Below are 15,691 nucleotides of genomic sequence, written 5' to 3' on the forward strand. Positions count from 1 at the left end.
TTAACGGATTTATTTTCGTGATTAGCATCACCTGCGCCAAGAGCCAAACATATAACCTATCAGTTCGTAAACATAAATACACTTGCGAAGCTCTAATAATCTCCCGAATCAGAAACAATATATATATATTCTTACCTTTATTATCCATTTTCATTATTCCCACTGTTGTTAATTCAGTAAAATATTACTTTTAAAGTGGAGCTCCATATAGGTGCCAGCAAGCATTTTGGGAATTGCACTTTTTTTGTAGTTCCAATAATCACAACCAGGTAGCGAACGGTTGCTATTAGCTTTGCTCGAATTCGCCTATAGTGATGATGTCGCTAAAGGTGCATAAAATTCGACACTAAACTCACAACAGCTAGCTTCTGGCGCTAGCATAACGGTTACAGTCCATATATACTAGCGCCTGAGGAGCCAAAGGTTGTCAGTGTGAAATCAAAAGAATCATTTAGTTGGGAAACTATAGTGGTGGTGACGCTAGCATATAAGGTGATTTTAATTAGAAATTTTATCCAAGAATTCCCGAAAAATTTGTTCCTGAATGGATGTCTGTTCTCTGTGGTTAAGGATGTAGATGCTCCATCTCTTCAAGATAATCAGTTGGATCTCACCCCGTTGATGGGAAACATATCTCCCGAAAACGGTCGGTTTAAAAAATAAACTATCCGTTTGTAAGAACTATTAGCGTTATGTCCCGTTCACTAAATATTGAGTTATCGGTTCTCACGTTGGCATGAAAATAGTTTTTGTCTGTGACTATAGTTTCCCATCAACTAAATGATTCTTTTGATTCGCACACTGACAACCTTTGGCTCTTCTGGCGCTAGTATATATGGACTATAAGCACAGAACAGAAGTGGAAGTATAGATATCCAAACACGTACAAGCTACTTTCTACAGATATAAGCGAACCTGGCGGTAGCGAGTCATTTTTTTCCACGAAAACACACGAACGCATACGAATGTACACGAAAGCATGTGAAAGCTACTATGCGATTGGCAGCGAGCTTTCTGGCTTATATTGCTGTTATTCGCTTCTATACGAAAACCACATAATTCATCGCGTACGAAAGGGTGAGAAATCGATCATATACGACTCTATTCTACATACCGATCGGAGCCGGATCTGATCAGAAGGTGCGCTTCGATCGGAATACATCGTATGCTATAACACACGTCGATCGGGACGTTTCTGATCGGAATGCAGAATCGAGGCGATTGATTATACTCTTTTTACTCATGTATGAGGAAATCAAAGACTGGCGTATCTACTTCCTTTAATAATCTATGGTAATTTGACCGTTAAAAATTGTGTATGATGTTTGATTATTTTTTAGGTGAACGCATTCAAATGACTGGGGTTTAGATTAAATAAGAGTAACATAAGCGAAACTGGATTTTCGGATAGCATTTAATGTTAAAACTCATTGGAATTAGTTTAATTATAAGCAAATGTTCTTAGATAGTTCCTAGTTTTCGTTTTAATATTAACTTCTCAGAAGGACAGTAAAAACGTTTGTTTGTGGAACGTATCCTATTTCGCTTTGCTGTTTAGGATGATGCCATCGTACTTCTGCTGGAACCATTTCATTGCGTCCTCCTTAGTAAGGCGATGAATGAAACCGATTTTACCGGTTTTACGACGCCTCTGAGCAACATTATATCCTGTAGATTGACAAAAAATAGTTTAGTTTTGGTTTTTGCTTTTTTTTAACTGCATTTTAAGCATTGTATTGTATTAATTGTTCGGTCGATTCATAGCTGATGAAACCATGGGGCATTCAACAGACTTACTCAACCGGGATATATTTTCTGCACAAGACTGAACACAATCTGAATAATGCAATGAAAGTGTTTAATTATTGTGCAAGGAATAAAATTGCTGATAGGAATAAAATTTGATAATTAGTTCTGCGTTTTCATTCAAAGCAGATTTTTGTATTCTAAGAAAAAAGAAAATAATAAAAATTTCATTTCATTTTATAGTTCTGTAAATATAGTCCAAATTGGATGTCCAATTTCTAATGCAATTTAAAATCCAACTTACAGTTCAATTTGAAGTAAAGCCTCTAGTCTCTAGTAATTTCAAGTCCAAATTCATTCACTTGATCAACATCAAGTTGAAATACAGCTGAAATACATATTTAAAATTCTATTTTATATCACGAGCAACATGTCAAAATATCCATTGTGCAAATGAGAGATTCTCATCGTGTCTCCTCTCTTACGGTTACACAGTGACATCAATGCATTTCTTAACGATTAGCTAGCTAATGATACCAGCAATCGTTTATTTTCAGTCAGCGAGTAGTGCGTTCGCTACCCAGGCAACCAATAAGCATCACCAATGCCATTTAAATGTAAGCCAATAAGCATAAGTCACGTTAAATGCTACTTAAAAACTACGTTGGCAAAATATATGGCTAATCCCCTAATTGTGCTGCTGCTGACAATTCTCATTTGCTGCTGATTACCGACAAGAATTTAAAAAGAATTTTGGATGCCAACTTAAGGAGAAACCGAAAGTGGCTAACGTTATTGTTAGTTGTTAGTATGTTATTGCGACAAACACTGTACCATTGACAAACAGACATAACACTCGTTTTCCATTCTTCGTACCGATTAAACCGTCATTTCAAATTTGAGCTTAGTTGGGAATGTCTCCGTTTTGGTCAAAGTGGCGTTTTTTGACGAAAGGGGAATTCCCCATAAAAAATACTTGCTACTTCGAGGGATACTCATGTTGCTATTTGATATTTGGGAATGTCGATCATAGATGGTGCTAATGTTCAGGCTAAATGAGAGGTACGATAATTTTTGTTGACAGAGTTATGTCTGTTTGTCTGTGACTGTACTATACATCTCATGTGTTCGTTAAAAACCTAAACGTTTATTTGAATGTTGCATAAGTATTGGTAATACATGTCAAATAGTGCGGAGCTTGCAAACATAAACACAGCTGATCCGCAGCAAACCACACCGACTACGAACGTCCCGAAACATAGTTTGTTTTCTTTATTAAGACTTTCCGATGCATTTAGGATTAGCAGCAACAACTGAATAATGCGTAGGATCAAAAGGATAGTTAATTAATCCACATTAATCTGTTTTCATTGAAGGCCAGTTTTTGATTCCTGGTCAGCTGATCGTTTGTTTACTTCACTCTAAGCTCATCGATGCGGCAAGAATTGAAAGCTATGTAAAAGCTCATTGATGTGGCGAAACTTTGAGACCGTGGTGCTGTTTTTTCGGAAATCGCTAGTGCAACGAAATATGTGCGCAACCAAATATCTATTAACTAATGCCAGATTATACGTTTTATAAATACGTAATGATCTATGTTATCGGGCAAATTTATTTTCCATTAGCAATTATGTTTTGCTGACCGTTTGTTGATATATAGCGGATCGATAAATGGAATAAAAAGTTTTAGGAAATTATAACAGCACTGGAAGCACTGACTACGTGCCAAAGCGTGCGCTGCCAATACACATGCATTTTTAAGGCACAAAACAATACATGCATCGAAAGGTAGCCATTTATCCAGCCATCTTTGAGCCATTTTCGGGTTCCCCCAAGGGTAAGTCGCTTAGAACTTTGTGGCAGGCTCAATTTAGGGAACAGCTTACCTCATTGACTGCAATTGCGGTACATTAATTTCACAGTTTGTTGCACACTGTGGACCACCTTTTTGACATTTAAATTAAATTAAATAGTCAGGCTGAGCACAGGCGAGTTTGACAGGTTTCACACGATGAATGAGGTGAGCGGAATGTTCTCAGCGACTTACCCTTGGGTTCCCTTTAATGCAGTTAGGCAGTCAAAAAGTTAATAAACAGCAACTTGCAGTATATAATGCCAGATACGCCAATGAGCGGCCGATTCATTACTAGGTTTAAAATTTGTTAACGCTTTTATTAGCTTCCGATAGACACAGAGAATTAAACTACTGGCCGCTAATTTCTAAACATTATAACAAAAATAAGCATGCGATTTCTAATATAATATAAGATAATTAATTAATCAATGATTTTTCTACGGTTGCAACCATTTTATACTCAAAAAGTCCGACGAGTGCTATCAGACTGAAGCAAGCAAGTTTTTGACACCGTGCGGTAAGATTTAGGCTGTGAACCATTTCGCGAAATTTTTAACTTTTTGGTTAAAATTTGACAGTACGATGGTTTTTTGAAAATAACCCTGCTCGGGAGCATGGTTAGTTTTAACCAAGTTCCGAGAGCCAATGAGATATGCCACAGGTGAGGAAAGAGCTTCGATGTGTTTCACTGATTTTTCCTTGAATTTTTTTCACCAATGTATGGATGTTTAACTTATAACAAATTTGTTTCTTCAACCCGAAATTACATGAGATAAATTTTATCTATGAAATAGGAGCAAATGAACACCAAAAATTTATCCAGTTCCAACCTTTCAGTCCATAAATTCGCTGTTATAAAAACATATCTTCATCCTCACCTTATATATGCTCTCATTGAGTAAAACAACTATCAATCTGTCATATATGAAATGGTTCGCATTCTGAACGGATTTTAACCAGTTGAAGAGAAATAGCCATCGAACTGTCAAATTTTAACTAAAAAGTTGTGAAATGGTTCACAGCCTTAGTCCTAAGTCACTCAAAATATAACCTTTTGAAATATTCTACACCTACAAACTTTTTCTCATGCACATACTGTTATCATCATTTTGGGACATTTTGAACATGTATGCGGAAATTGATTGATGTTCGTAATGTTGATGTTGTTCGTGTTGCCAAAAACGAGTATTGTTGCCAAAATCGAAATCCCACTGTACTCATATTTATCGGTAGCCAATAAAAGCGTTAGCACATTTCAAACTTAGCAAACGCGCTACTCGTTAGCGAAAATGTTAGCGGTTAGCTGATTAGCGATGCCACCTCTGCTTGGTGTAAATATTTCTGGGGATGCTAGAGGACCACATTTGACGAAAAACTACAAGGTATACAGCCCTAAGGGTTGTACGAAAGGGTGACGTAGGACGTAGATCATTAGATCAAAGACTGATGTAAACTGCATTTTTGGCATATGTATCTGTGAAGAATCTGTGAGATTGTTCAAGTGAATGTTTAAAAGAGAAGAGCGAAATATTCAGATTCAATTCTTCATTGAATGCAATGGTGGCTTTGAAAATACGTGGACGGGGGTTCATAAGTACAACGCCTGCAACCATTGAAATATAGAGATTTCTTTTAAAAATCACTTGTGTGCATCATAAAGGTTGAAATAGTAATGAATGACCAGCCCACTGATCATTGTATTAAATATGATTATGCGTAGCTTGACATGTTTCAATAATCTTACTTTAACTCGCTTGTGGTCTTTAAAAGGGTCATTGGTTACACAGCTTACCGCTATATTAAAGCCAAAGCACGTTCATCGCAAATATGACGTGCCATTCGAATGTCCTTCTCGTTTGACATGAATGGTAACAGACACGTAAGTTAGCGACGTCGATCACTGTCACTGTCTTTTGCTCCGAGAAGGTTTTACTAGTTTACTTTCACAGCTTACCGCTTGTTACATAGCCCGAAATATGGCACATACGCAAAACTTTCTGCTTTATTTGTATGAGGGTCCTTATCCTTCTACCACAGGGGTGAGGGGTCTCAAACCATCATAAAATTAATTCCTGCCTCCAAAACCTCCCACACGCCAAATTTGGTTCCATCTGCATGATTAGTTTTCGAGTTATGAGGAAATTTGTATTTAATTTGTATGGGACTCCCTTCTTAAAGAAGGCAAAGCCCCTAATTCACCATAGAAAAAATTCCTGCCTTCTAGATCCACCTCTTAGAAGAGGAAGGGGTCCTGGTGTACACCATAGAAAAAAATCCTTACCTCCTAAAACCCCAACATGCCAAATTTGGTTGATTTGCCTTCATTAGTTCTCGAGTTATGAGGAAATTTGCTTATTATTTGTATAGGAGCCCCTCCCCCTCCTAAAGAGGGGAGAGGTCTCAATTCACCAGAGAAAAAAATGTCTTCTGAAGCCCTCACATGCCAAATTGGGTTCCATTTATGATTAGTTCTCGAATTTTGAGGTAATTTGTGTTTCATTGTATAGGAGCCCCCTTCTTATGCCCTCCTTAAAACTGCTTTCTTACCCTCTCCATAAAATTGCTGGTTATTTTATGTATCCAACGACATATAAATTGTTCAGTTTCGTTCAGTAGTTTAGTAATTACAGTCGTTTACGATTTTATCTACCCATCCGAAAATTTTTGGTAGATATATTTGGAAAGTAGACAAATTTGAGGAAAAATAAATTGCTGCAAAATAATTTAAATGAACAAAAAAAATTGTTAATATTGATCATTTTCTTCAATTATGTATTATTTTAGCGTAATTTTACGCATAGGGCTCATTTTATTCATATCAACCATTAGCCATACACACTTAACAAAAAGCACCGAATTCGGTAAAATTTTACCGAAATCTAAACAGCTGAACGTTCGGTAAAAAATTTCGATGGTGCCAATCGACGTTTACAGATCATTAGTAATGTTTGGCGCAATAAAAAATTTTACCGAACGTTCAGCTGTTTAGATTTCGGTAAATTTTACCGAATCGTTTAAGTGTGTAATGCATGTCAACTCAGCAATATTATGAAAAAAGACATATCGAAATTCAAAATTGCTCCGATTTTATTCAAATTTTGTGTACTTATTCCTGTGCAGTAAATTTTAGATCCGTATTTTTATTTGATACTTAGGGTTCTCTTTTCTGAGTCAGTGTGGTCCCAAAAGTAACCATTTTTTCCACCTTTTTTCTTTGAAAATTAATAGCTTTTGATCTATTGAACCGATATGAATCATGTCAATACCAAATGGAAAGTATTTTAATGAGCTTTTCAGAAAAAATATTGGACTGAAGCCCAGTTTTTTTTATTATCGCAAAAACATTGACAACATTCACTTTTTGTGTTTACATGGTGTGTAGACCAAAGAAACTAAGTTTTCATAAAGTGTCGAGAATACAATGGAGACGCGTGGCTTTTGTTTTCACTATTAATAAAAGGGTTTTTTTGACAAAGAAATGCGTCTCTAAAATAAAACGCCATGCGAGTCCATTACATTTTCGTATCTTTATTTAAAAAAAGACTATCTCAAAAACTAAAAATGTCACATCTGTTTTTTTTTTTGATATCGTATGTAAACAACTAGCTTGTCATTGAATGTATTATTTAAAAAAAAATAGTTAACGAATATTTTAAATGTTTTAAGTGATTTTAATTTTAAGTGGGTTTCCTACAAAAAATTTTTATGCAATCATAGAAAACTTTGAACGTCTGTTTGTTGTTTTTTTTTAAAAAGCTCATTAAAATACAATTTTTTTTTGTAATAAAATCATTAAAATCGATTCAATGGTTCAAAAGATGAGAATTTATAAGGAGAGAAAGGTGATAACCATAGTTCCTAGCGGAGACGAGGTGTGCCCATTAGCGTTACGGTATAGAAAAATCTCACAAAGGATCATTGTGAGTTGTTAAAATTATGCGTTACAAAATAAATGAAAGTTACTTTGCGTATTGGACTTCAGCATTATTATACCCTTTCTGTTTATACCCTTTCTGGCATTATTACACACCTCAGATGCTATATAACAAACTAAAAATACAAAGAAATATTCTCTGTTATGCATAAATCCATGAAATCTTCCAAATTTTCATGCCGCACGGTTAAAATAACAATTTAAAAAAAGGTAGATACCGGGTACAACCGGGTCAAAATGGTAGACAAAATCGGGGGTACCTAAAATTGGGTGTAGATTAAACCAGGTGTAGATATAATCGGAATACCACTGTATTAGCATTTGAAATCTTTCATTTAAACGTTACACTTCTATTTTCGTTTTCACAAAGTGCTACCCAGCCCCAGTATAGTAAACAAAGATGTAGTCCTACGTCAAAAACTCCTACGCATATGTGACCATATCTTTTAAGTGTTAAAATTTATTGCCAAATAACCGTTGTAAATATGGTAATTTTCCAATTTTCAGTACCCAGCAGCAGGGACGGTTCGATCACTTTGACTCAATTTTGATTCATTTGAATTTCGCCGTAACTACAAAAGATACAGCCAGACTTCTTTCGGCAAAATTGTAGATAATAATTAGTTCTACAAACGTCCCATATGCCACTTTGCCAAATTTTGCTCGGCGGAGACGGTACTGTCAAATGAATCAAAATTGAGTCAAAGTGATCGAACCATCCCTGCCCAGCAGTTGTGCTTTAGAATATATCGTGAAAACTGTCATAAATTTTAACAGGTCATAGTATTTATTTTTGTACTGTATTGCAATGTTTACATTCCAGTGTATTATTACAGTTGAACTAAACGAAATTATTCTGCAATAAAAAATGTAGGGGTGCATAATGAGCATCCTAACTTGTTGGCTGATTAAAGCATCCAAAATGATTGAATTTTTAAAGTGTCGTCATTGCAAAACATACTTCACTATCGATAATCAAAGGCATATTGTTAACAAATTGAAAAATAATAGACATGATGACGAAAAGTGTAATTTAAATTTATACTTCAAAAACTAAAAATCGGTTAGTGTGTGGGGCACAATGAGCACCCCACGGGGCGTAATGAGCACCCTTATAAACACATGCTTGGATGGTGTATATAAGTACAATAATCACACACACATACACACACACGCACGCTCGCACACGCACATATACATATACACATACACACCCATACATATACCAATGTGGTATATTGGCGATGTTGGTAAAGTGGTGTTAGTGCCAAGAAGAAATTTCATCATGGTGTGGGTGAAATCGTAAATCGACCAATCACGATCAAGCGTGACGTCAAACTCCAAAAATGAATCCCATCGTTCGGCGCGGTTTGTTTTTGTAGTTTGACGTCGTTTGCTGATTTTTCGCTACTAATATCATCAAATGTCTTTTTCTTCCACACCTTTTTAAACCACATTGTACATACACAAACATAAAACGTGTCAAAACATCGAAAAAACTATTGACCGCGGACCGCTTAAAGCCAATTGAGCCACGGAGGTTGCCTCTGGAGCACACGAAGAAAGTTTCGGATGACGCTTCTTACATAGCTGTGTTTTAGTGTTGAAGACATATAGTTTCCGCACAGACTAACAGACGTTACACTTCGTACAAATTTTCTAACAAAAAATCGTTTCAATGACACCCCTAAAACTTGGAAAAACACTAGCATCACCTGGCGCAGTCTTTGCGCTACGCAAGGCAGCTTGCTATACATTTAGCAATGCTATAAATTTACTTGTATATTATCTAACAACAGCGCCAGTGCAAGCGAGCGACGTTCTCGCGCAGTGACTGTTGTTTGAGTCTTGGCTTAAGTGAACATTTGAAATGATCGTTTTTATTGGCGATGGAATGAGGCTTCAGTGTTACGTCTGTTAGTCTGTGGTTTCCGTTTCTTTCTGCCAGCTGGTACACGAGTGCAAATTCTCATCACGATGAAGGCTCATCACCTGCTCGTCAGCGATTTGAATTTTATCAACTGGCAACTCGATCGTATCCTGATTGCTCGCGATGAATCGCCGACGCAAAAACTGATGAGCAAAATATGAATGGATTACGCTCGCAAATACTCGCTCGGTATCTCTGTCTCACACTCATCGCTAATCATCGTTACTTGCTGTCATCCAACCAAGAATGTATTTTGCGATGAAACGTAAACAAGCATATTTTTTGGCAAATTACAAAAAAAAATATTGCTCGTTCAAAAATAAAACGATATTCGTACCACAGATAATAATTAGTAACTTGCCAAACGTCAACATATACTTGCGACGCCATACACAACCAGTAACTTCAAGCGGCACACGGACAAACAAAATGGTTTCAAGATTTAGTTTTAATAAAATGCAAACCTGGTGCAATATTATTATTATTATTTGGTGGCTAGAAGGTTCGAAGCTATGAAAAATAATACATCTTCTTGTGTGACTAACGATGAAGGTTGATAGTAAAAATATCGTCGGCCACTGTTCAAAATTTGATCCTGCCAACAAGTCTGAAAAATCGCTTGTATATTGTAAACATTTGCAAACGTTGCTGGTGCTTGTCATTGTCACGAAAAAAAGATTTATGCTGCACTAAACGTGAATGTAGAAAAATTATGAATAACATGTTAAAATAATTTTATGAGATTAAAAGTCTTCTGGGTGTAGAAGAACGTTAATGTTTTGAAGCGCATTTATGTATTCTGTCGCAAAAATGTATATTCCAAGTACCTCAGGTGCTAATAGTCGAACTAAAAAACCCAAAAACCAACATAAGTGTTAGGTACAAGTTTTTTTGACGGTATAATTCAATATCCGATAGCGCTTTTGCCTGTTTTCCAAAATTGATAAATCATAGCTACTCATCGCGATGAGTAAAATGCGAGGTATTCGTTTTTGATTAACATCACTAGCGATCAAATCATTGCATGAAAAAGAGTGAGTGGTAATTCGCTTTTCTCTCACTCTCATTAAATAATTCTCAGCTAGAAAAGCATTGCCAGAGAATTTGACGTTATGGAATCACCTTTGAGTGTGTTTCGAACCGAATCAGTACTTTTATCGATGAATAGCAACATTGCACGAGGGTTCTGATTTCATCGTAATACCGTAGCATCGAACCTCCATATACAAAATATGGTCCACCAGCTCTTGTTCTGCAGTGGGAGCGAAAACAGTTTTGAAGGAATCAATTTGGTCCACCTCCTGCCCAGAGATTGACGCTTCGCCTCACATACCGAGCCAACGAATGGCGCAGAATGCTGTGATACTTGGCGACTTGTTTTGTGGATATTCCATCTCGCCTTATAGTGATCAAGGCCGCTTGCAAGGTCTTTTTTGACCAATTATTTGTTATGTCTTTCGGATTCCCTTGGCATATTCATACCATCATTGTAAACAAGCATTAACGCGACAAACAAAGAAACTGACAAGTTAGTTAATGCAACATAGTGCTCGTTTCACCCCACCTAAGATCTAAGAATGCCCATTTCGCCTCTGGTCAAGTAATTAAAGTAAAAATGGGTTTTTACACTAACTATAGTATAAAATCAAAACTTCAATGAAGGTGAAATTTGAGATACAATGTATACATCATGTTGTAATGTGCACTTGATGGTTTAAGATATTTAAATGATCGTAAAAGTTTATTTGGTAACTAGATTGTATACCCCAAATACAGAGCATAAAATTTTATCGTTACCTCCATAGTTATGTAAAATGACAAATATTCATTAATAAGATTTGTTATAAGCAGTGGTGGGCACCGCTAACCGAAAATTTAGCGTCGCTAATCGCTAATCTGCTAACCGAAAAAATTAGCTCGCTAATCGATAAACTCAGATTAGCGAAAATTTCTAAATTACCTAAAAATTATTACATTTTTGTTTGAGCATATACTATATATAGCGCAAATAACTGTCAATTCATAATTTTTGGATATGATATATGCATGAAAAATTAACTGATTTTAGCAATATTTCATGTAATTACCCAACCGATAGGTAAAAAAGGTAGACGGTTCCGGTTGTTCGTTTTCATTCGAACGCTCCGTTTTTCTAGAAATTTTCAGTGTTAAATCAAAGTATTTATTGATATAGTTTGCGCGAGTGTACTGTTTAGTGTTTGTTCTTTCCTGTAGTACGCTGATCATGTCGATTGGCAAGAGATAAGTATACATTTTCAAAATTAAAGTAGTTTCCAAACACATCATCTCATGGAAACAAAACAAACCTGATTGCTGGATGCAAGGAAAATTTTACCATCCAAAGTGCGCAATCACTCATAAAAGTGCTATTATGGCTTAAATCGTTTCGGTCTCTTCGACGCACTTTGCCGGAAATCAAATTACGATTCAATTAGAACTCGACTTGTCCGAAGGGTATGAAATGGGGTAGGCAAACGAGAAAGCGTCTAACATAGCTTTCGCCAGCCCAAGCTCCCACCTAGCGCCTCCACGCGACCATACCCGGTAATACTCTATTGAGCAGCTAAGCTAGGAGGTGCGATGCTGCGTGGTTCCCGGATGCCTGATCTCAAAACTGAGATTTTGTGCAGACGGTTGAGCCGCATGGCCTTGTTATCGGGTAAGCCTAATATGTTATTTTAATTTAATTATTTTTTTCGTTTTAGCTCATCTGCTCATCATCTATACAGTAAAAGTTTGGCCGTAATAAGTTTAAATATAGCACATGGAAAGAAGGAAAAATTAATTTAATTATTGGCTATAAGACGCACTGATTGAAACGCAAATGACGCGATTAGTAAGAAAATGTTATACTGACTCAATCGGCAATTTGGTAAGATCGTTTCAAGTCGAATTTTTTCAAATGGTACTATATACGGGTCGACTCTTTTGGTAATAACATACCAAACTAGTCGAAAGTCCGAATGTAATAGTAAAATCCATATGATTCTAGTATTACCTTCTGGCGGGGCTTGCAGACTAGAAAATGATTCCGGAATGCGCTGCAAGTACTCAGTCATTCTTCATGGGTCTTTGGATAGTCAGTAGAACTAACACCATCTAAAACCCGAAACTAAAATAATTGCATGGACTAACCATCACTGCAGTTACCTTTTTTTCATAATATCACTGCCTAACAGTGGGAGATAGGATACACACACACACATTTGAACTCGACTTGTCCGAAAACGATGAGTGAAACTCTCGGTATATCATGATACCGTGAACGTACCATATTCTGCGCAGTTAAGACATTTTTATGATTCCTCCGCTATTCTAAGTATTCTAGGTTTAAATTAACAACGTGGATAACCTCAACGTATAGTACTACGGTCTATAATATCTGGTAAAAAATATGGGAATTATAAGTCGACCAACAATTGAGTATATTTTGCGTTTTGTAAACTTATCCACGGTGCCTAATTCTGCGCACTTTCTTGCCCATGTTCCTAATTCTGCGCATGTTTGCTCCTAATTCTGCGCACCCAAAAAGTGAAAATAAATACTCCTGCCATGTTGTTTATGTCTTTATACGCTGAAAGCACACCAAAAAATGCGGCATTAGCCATTACCATAATTAAATTCATGCTCCGGCCGCCTTGTGCTGTCCGGGTGGCAAAGGAATATTGTTATCATTTTGATTGCTTCAGTTTAAATATTTTATTCTCGATAACGTGAAGGGAGAATTGTTTCGGGTTTTCTGCATACTGAACATTACACTTTAGACTAATACTAAAAATTGTGTTTTCATATAGAAACCACTGCCCCACTCTCTGACGGCCCCATGAGGTTGGACATTAAAAAAATAGAAGACATGGTTTCATGAATTGGCGCTCGTGGGTTCGAACCCCGAGACACAGCACATCAGGATTCAAATCAATGCAAGTTAAAGATTCTACCTTGAATTTTCATGCCTCTATACCTCAACCATTTGGGTGTGGTTGCGTATTCTTTCGCGCTTTCTTCGAAGGATACATTACTGCGCAGAATTTGGGACATGAATAAAAAATCTGTTCCTAAATCTGCGCATTATTGCATCGCATTTTTCTAAGGAAAGCAATGCATGCAATCAATCTTTTTGTCGCAAACATGACTAAAACTAATTATTCTTTCTAATTATACTGGGTAATTTGATCATTGCAAAGAATTTCGATCATAAATTTGTTAATTTTCTAGCAGGACAATCTTAGCGTTGGTGCTAACGACGATGTTTTCTGCCATATAAAATACTTTCAGATTCACGTTAAATTATTTCGCTCTCAAATATTATGGCCCTTTGGTGAATAATGGCGTAATATTCAACAGACATTTATTAAAAAATAACGCAATGATCATAGTTATGCACAATGTTAAAAAATACTTATATAAAGAAAAATGCGGTCACGGTACTTCCTGTCATTCACCAGACAGTAATATTATGTATTATTTTGGTGATTCAAAGGCATACAAACTTGTTAATTTGTGACGTTTCTGACCAATGCAATGTAAAAACGACGAGGTAAAGTTTGAATGATCTCACAATTTTCATGCAGCTTTAGCGATTTCAAGGGTTTATTTTTAGCGAAGCTAACGGTTTCGCTAATGTACTCCAAATTTAGCGAAAACGCTCACTCGCTAACCAGAATTTAGCGTCGCCAACTAGCGATTTAGCGGATTAGCATAATTGTGCCCAACACTGGTTATAAGCTTTCGCATAAAATCTATACACCAAAACATTTGTCTATAATTCGAAATATTTTTCAAAGGCCAATAAATATTTTAGTGGACGCGGGAAAAATCGACTCAATTTAACCGGAATACACAATATGCTTGTTTTGTGCATTGAGTCGGTTATTTTATTACACAAGAATAACACCATAAAAATATCCAATAAAATAAATGAATATACGGCGAATTCCTACTTATTTCAAAATGAATATATCTTTTAGCAAACGCTTAGTGATTAGGTAAACATATTTAACACTTACCTGGCCGACCTAAAACGACATAAAAATCCAATCCGTAGATGCCAATGGACGGATCATATTTTATTCCCAGATCAATATGCTCCTGGATACCAAACCCGAAGTTGCCAGTTTGAGAGAAATTATCGCGTCTCAGCTCGTACTCTCGTACCTTTAGACCGCGTTCAAGGATTTCCTCGGCCTTTGCACCACGGACCGTGCAATGAACAGCTATTTTTTCGTTACGACGAATACCAAAAGATCGCACTGTGTAACGCGCCTTTGAATAAACCGGTGTTTGACCGGTCAGTTGCTCAAGCACTTTAGCGGCACGAGTCAATCTGTCACCGGATTCTCCAACGCAAATATTTAAGCACAGCTTACGGATACGAAGATCGCGCATTAAGTTTTTGGATTTGTCCTTTCCAGCAATTTTTGCGGCCTAAAAATAAAACAAACATTAGTCAGAATTCAAACAACGAAGGTTTTCTTTCATAATAATTATTAATCCCTGTTAAAAGGCAGCAATTCCAAGTAGCACATACATATTTTCGATTTTGCTTACCATATCTGAAAATAAATAAAATTACGAAAGATAATTTTAGTATTTTTACCACCAAGATTACTTCGCTGTACGATTTTAAATAAAAATGGCAATAGCACTCCCATAAGAAATTTAATGAATATGTTTGAAAATAAATTGAAAAGCAATATAACAACTTACTGGAAGAAAATCCTAGAGAGGACGATAAAACGCGTTCATTAAACAACACAAGTTACCGGAAAAGAGCTATTGCTGCTTTTGACACACGTATTTCCGATCTTTTGGCAGATGGTAAAAGCGACGCGTTCAAAACAGTCAAAAACTTCTATACCGACATAGTAAAGCGTCGATGACACTGCACCGGTAAAAATAAGCACGGCGTTACCATGGTTGCAAACAAGGTTGCAAAAGAACTGACACATATACACTCAAAATAATTTTCACATAGAAATTATGGGAAAGATGTGAATATTTTCCATCCAACTTTTCCCGTACTATTTACGTGAATTATTTAACGTAGTTTGTATCAGTATGCGTACTTTTTCGTGTAAATCAGATAGATGGTATTGTATTTTCCAATAATGTTTAACTGAAAGTCACGTAACTCCCTATATGCATATATAGTTCAATTGAAGATAAACGCAGAAAATAAATTGTAAATGCAAAAGAATTTTCTGTA

At 36.3% G+C, this 15,691-nt stretch overlaps 1 protein-coding gene across 1 annotated transcript; it reads right to left on the reverse strand.

Annotated features, from left to right (window-relative positions):
* Positions 1 to 1,436: 1,436 nt before the first annotated feature.
* On the reverse strand, positions 1,437 to 14,905 carry LOC128733442 (60S ribosomal protein L11). The gene is made up of 2 exons (XM_053827022.1): positions 14,493 to 14,905; positions 1,437 to 1,668 (listed from the first exon to the last, which is right to left on the reverse strand). Exons 1-2 carry the CDS (start codon positions 14,869 to 14,871, stop codon positions 1,538 to 1,540), a joined length of 510 nt encoding a protein of 169 aa, XP_053682997.1. The 5' UTR covers positions 14,872 to 14,905; the 3' UTR covers positions 1,437 to 1,537.
* Between the last annotated feature and the right edge of the window lie 786 nt (positions 14,906 to 15,691).

The sequence above is a fragment of the Sabethes cyaneus genome, chromosome 2 (genome assembly GCF_943734655.1).
Source record: "Sabethes cyaneus chromosome 2, idSabCyanKW18_F2, whole genome shotgun sequence".
Classification (NCBI taxonomy): domain Eukaryota; kingdom Metazoa; phylum Arthropoda; class Insecta; order Diptera; family Culicidae; genus Sabethes; species Sabethes cyaneus.

Bases quoted from the DNA above. Each gene is read 5' to 3' on its own strand.
- LOC128733442 (XM_053827022.1), bottom strand. From the start codon at position 14,871: ATGCGCGATCTTCGTATCCGTAAGCTGTGCTTAAATATTTGCGTTGGA. The intron at 1,669-14,492 runs GTAAGTGTTAAA...GTCAATCTACAG, and splicing joins TGTCGTTTTAGGTCGGCCAG to GATATAATGTTGCTCAGAGG.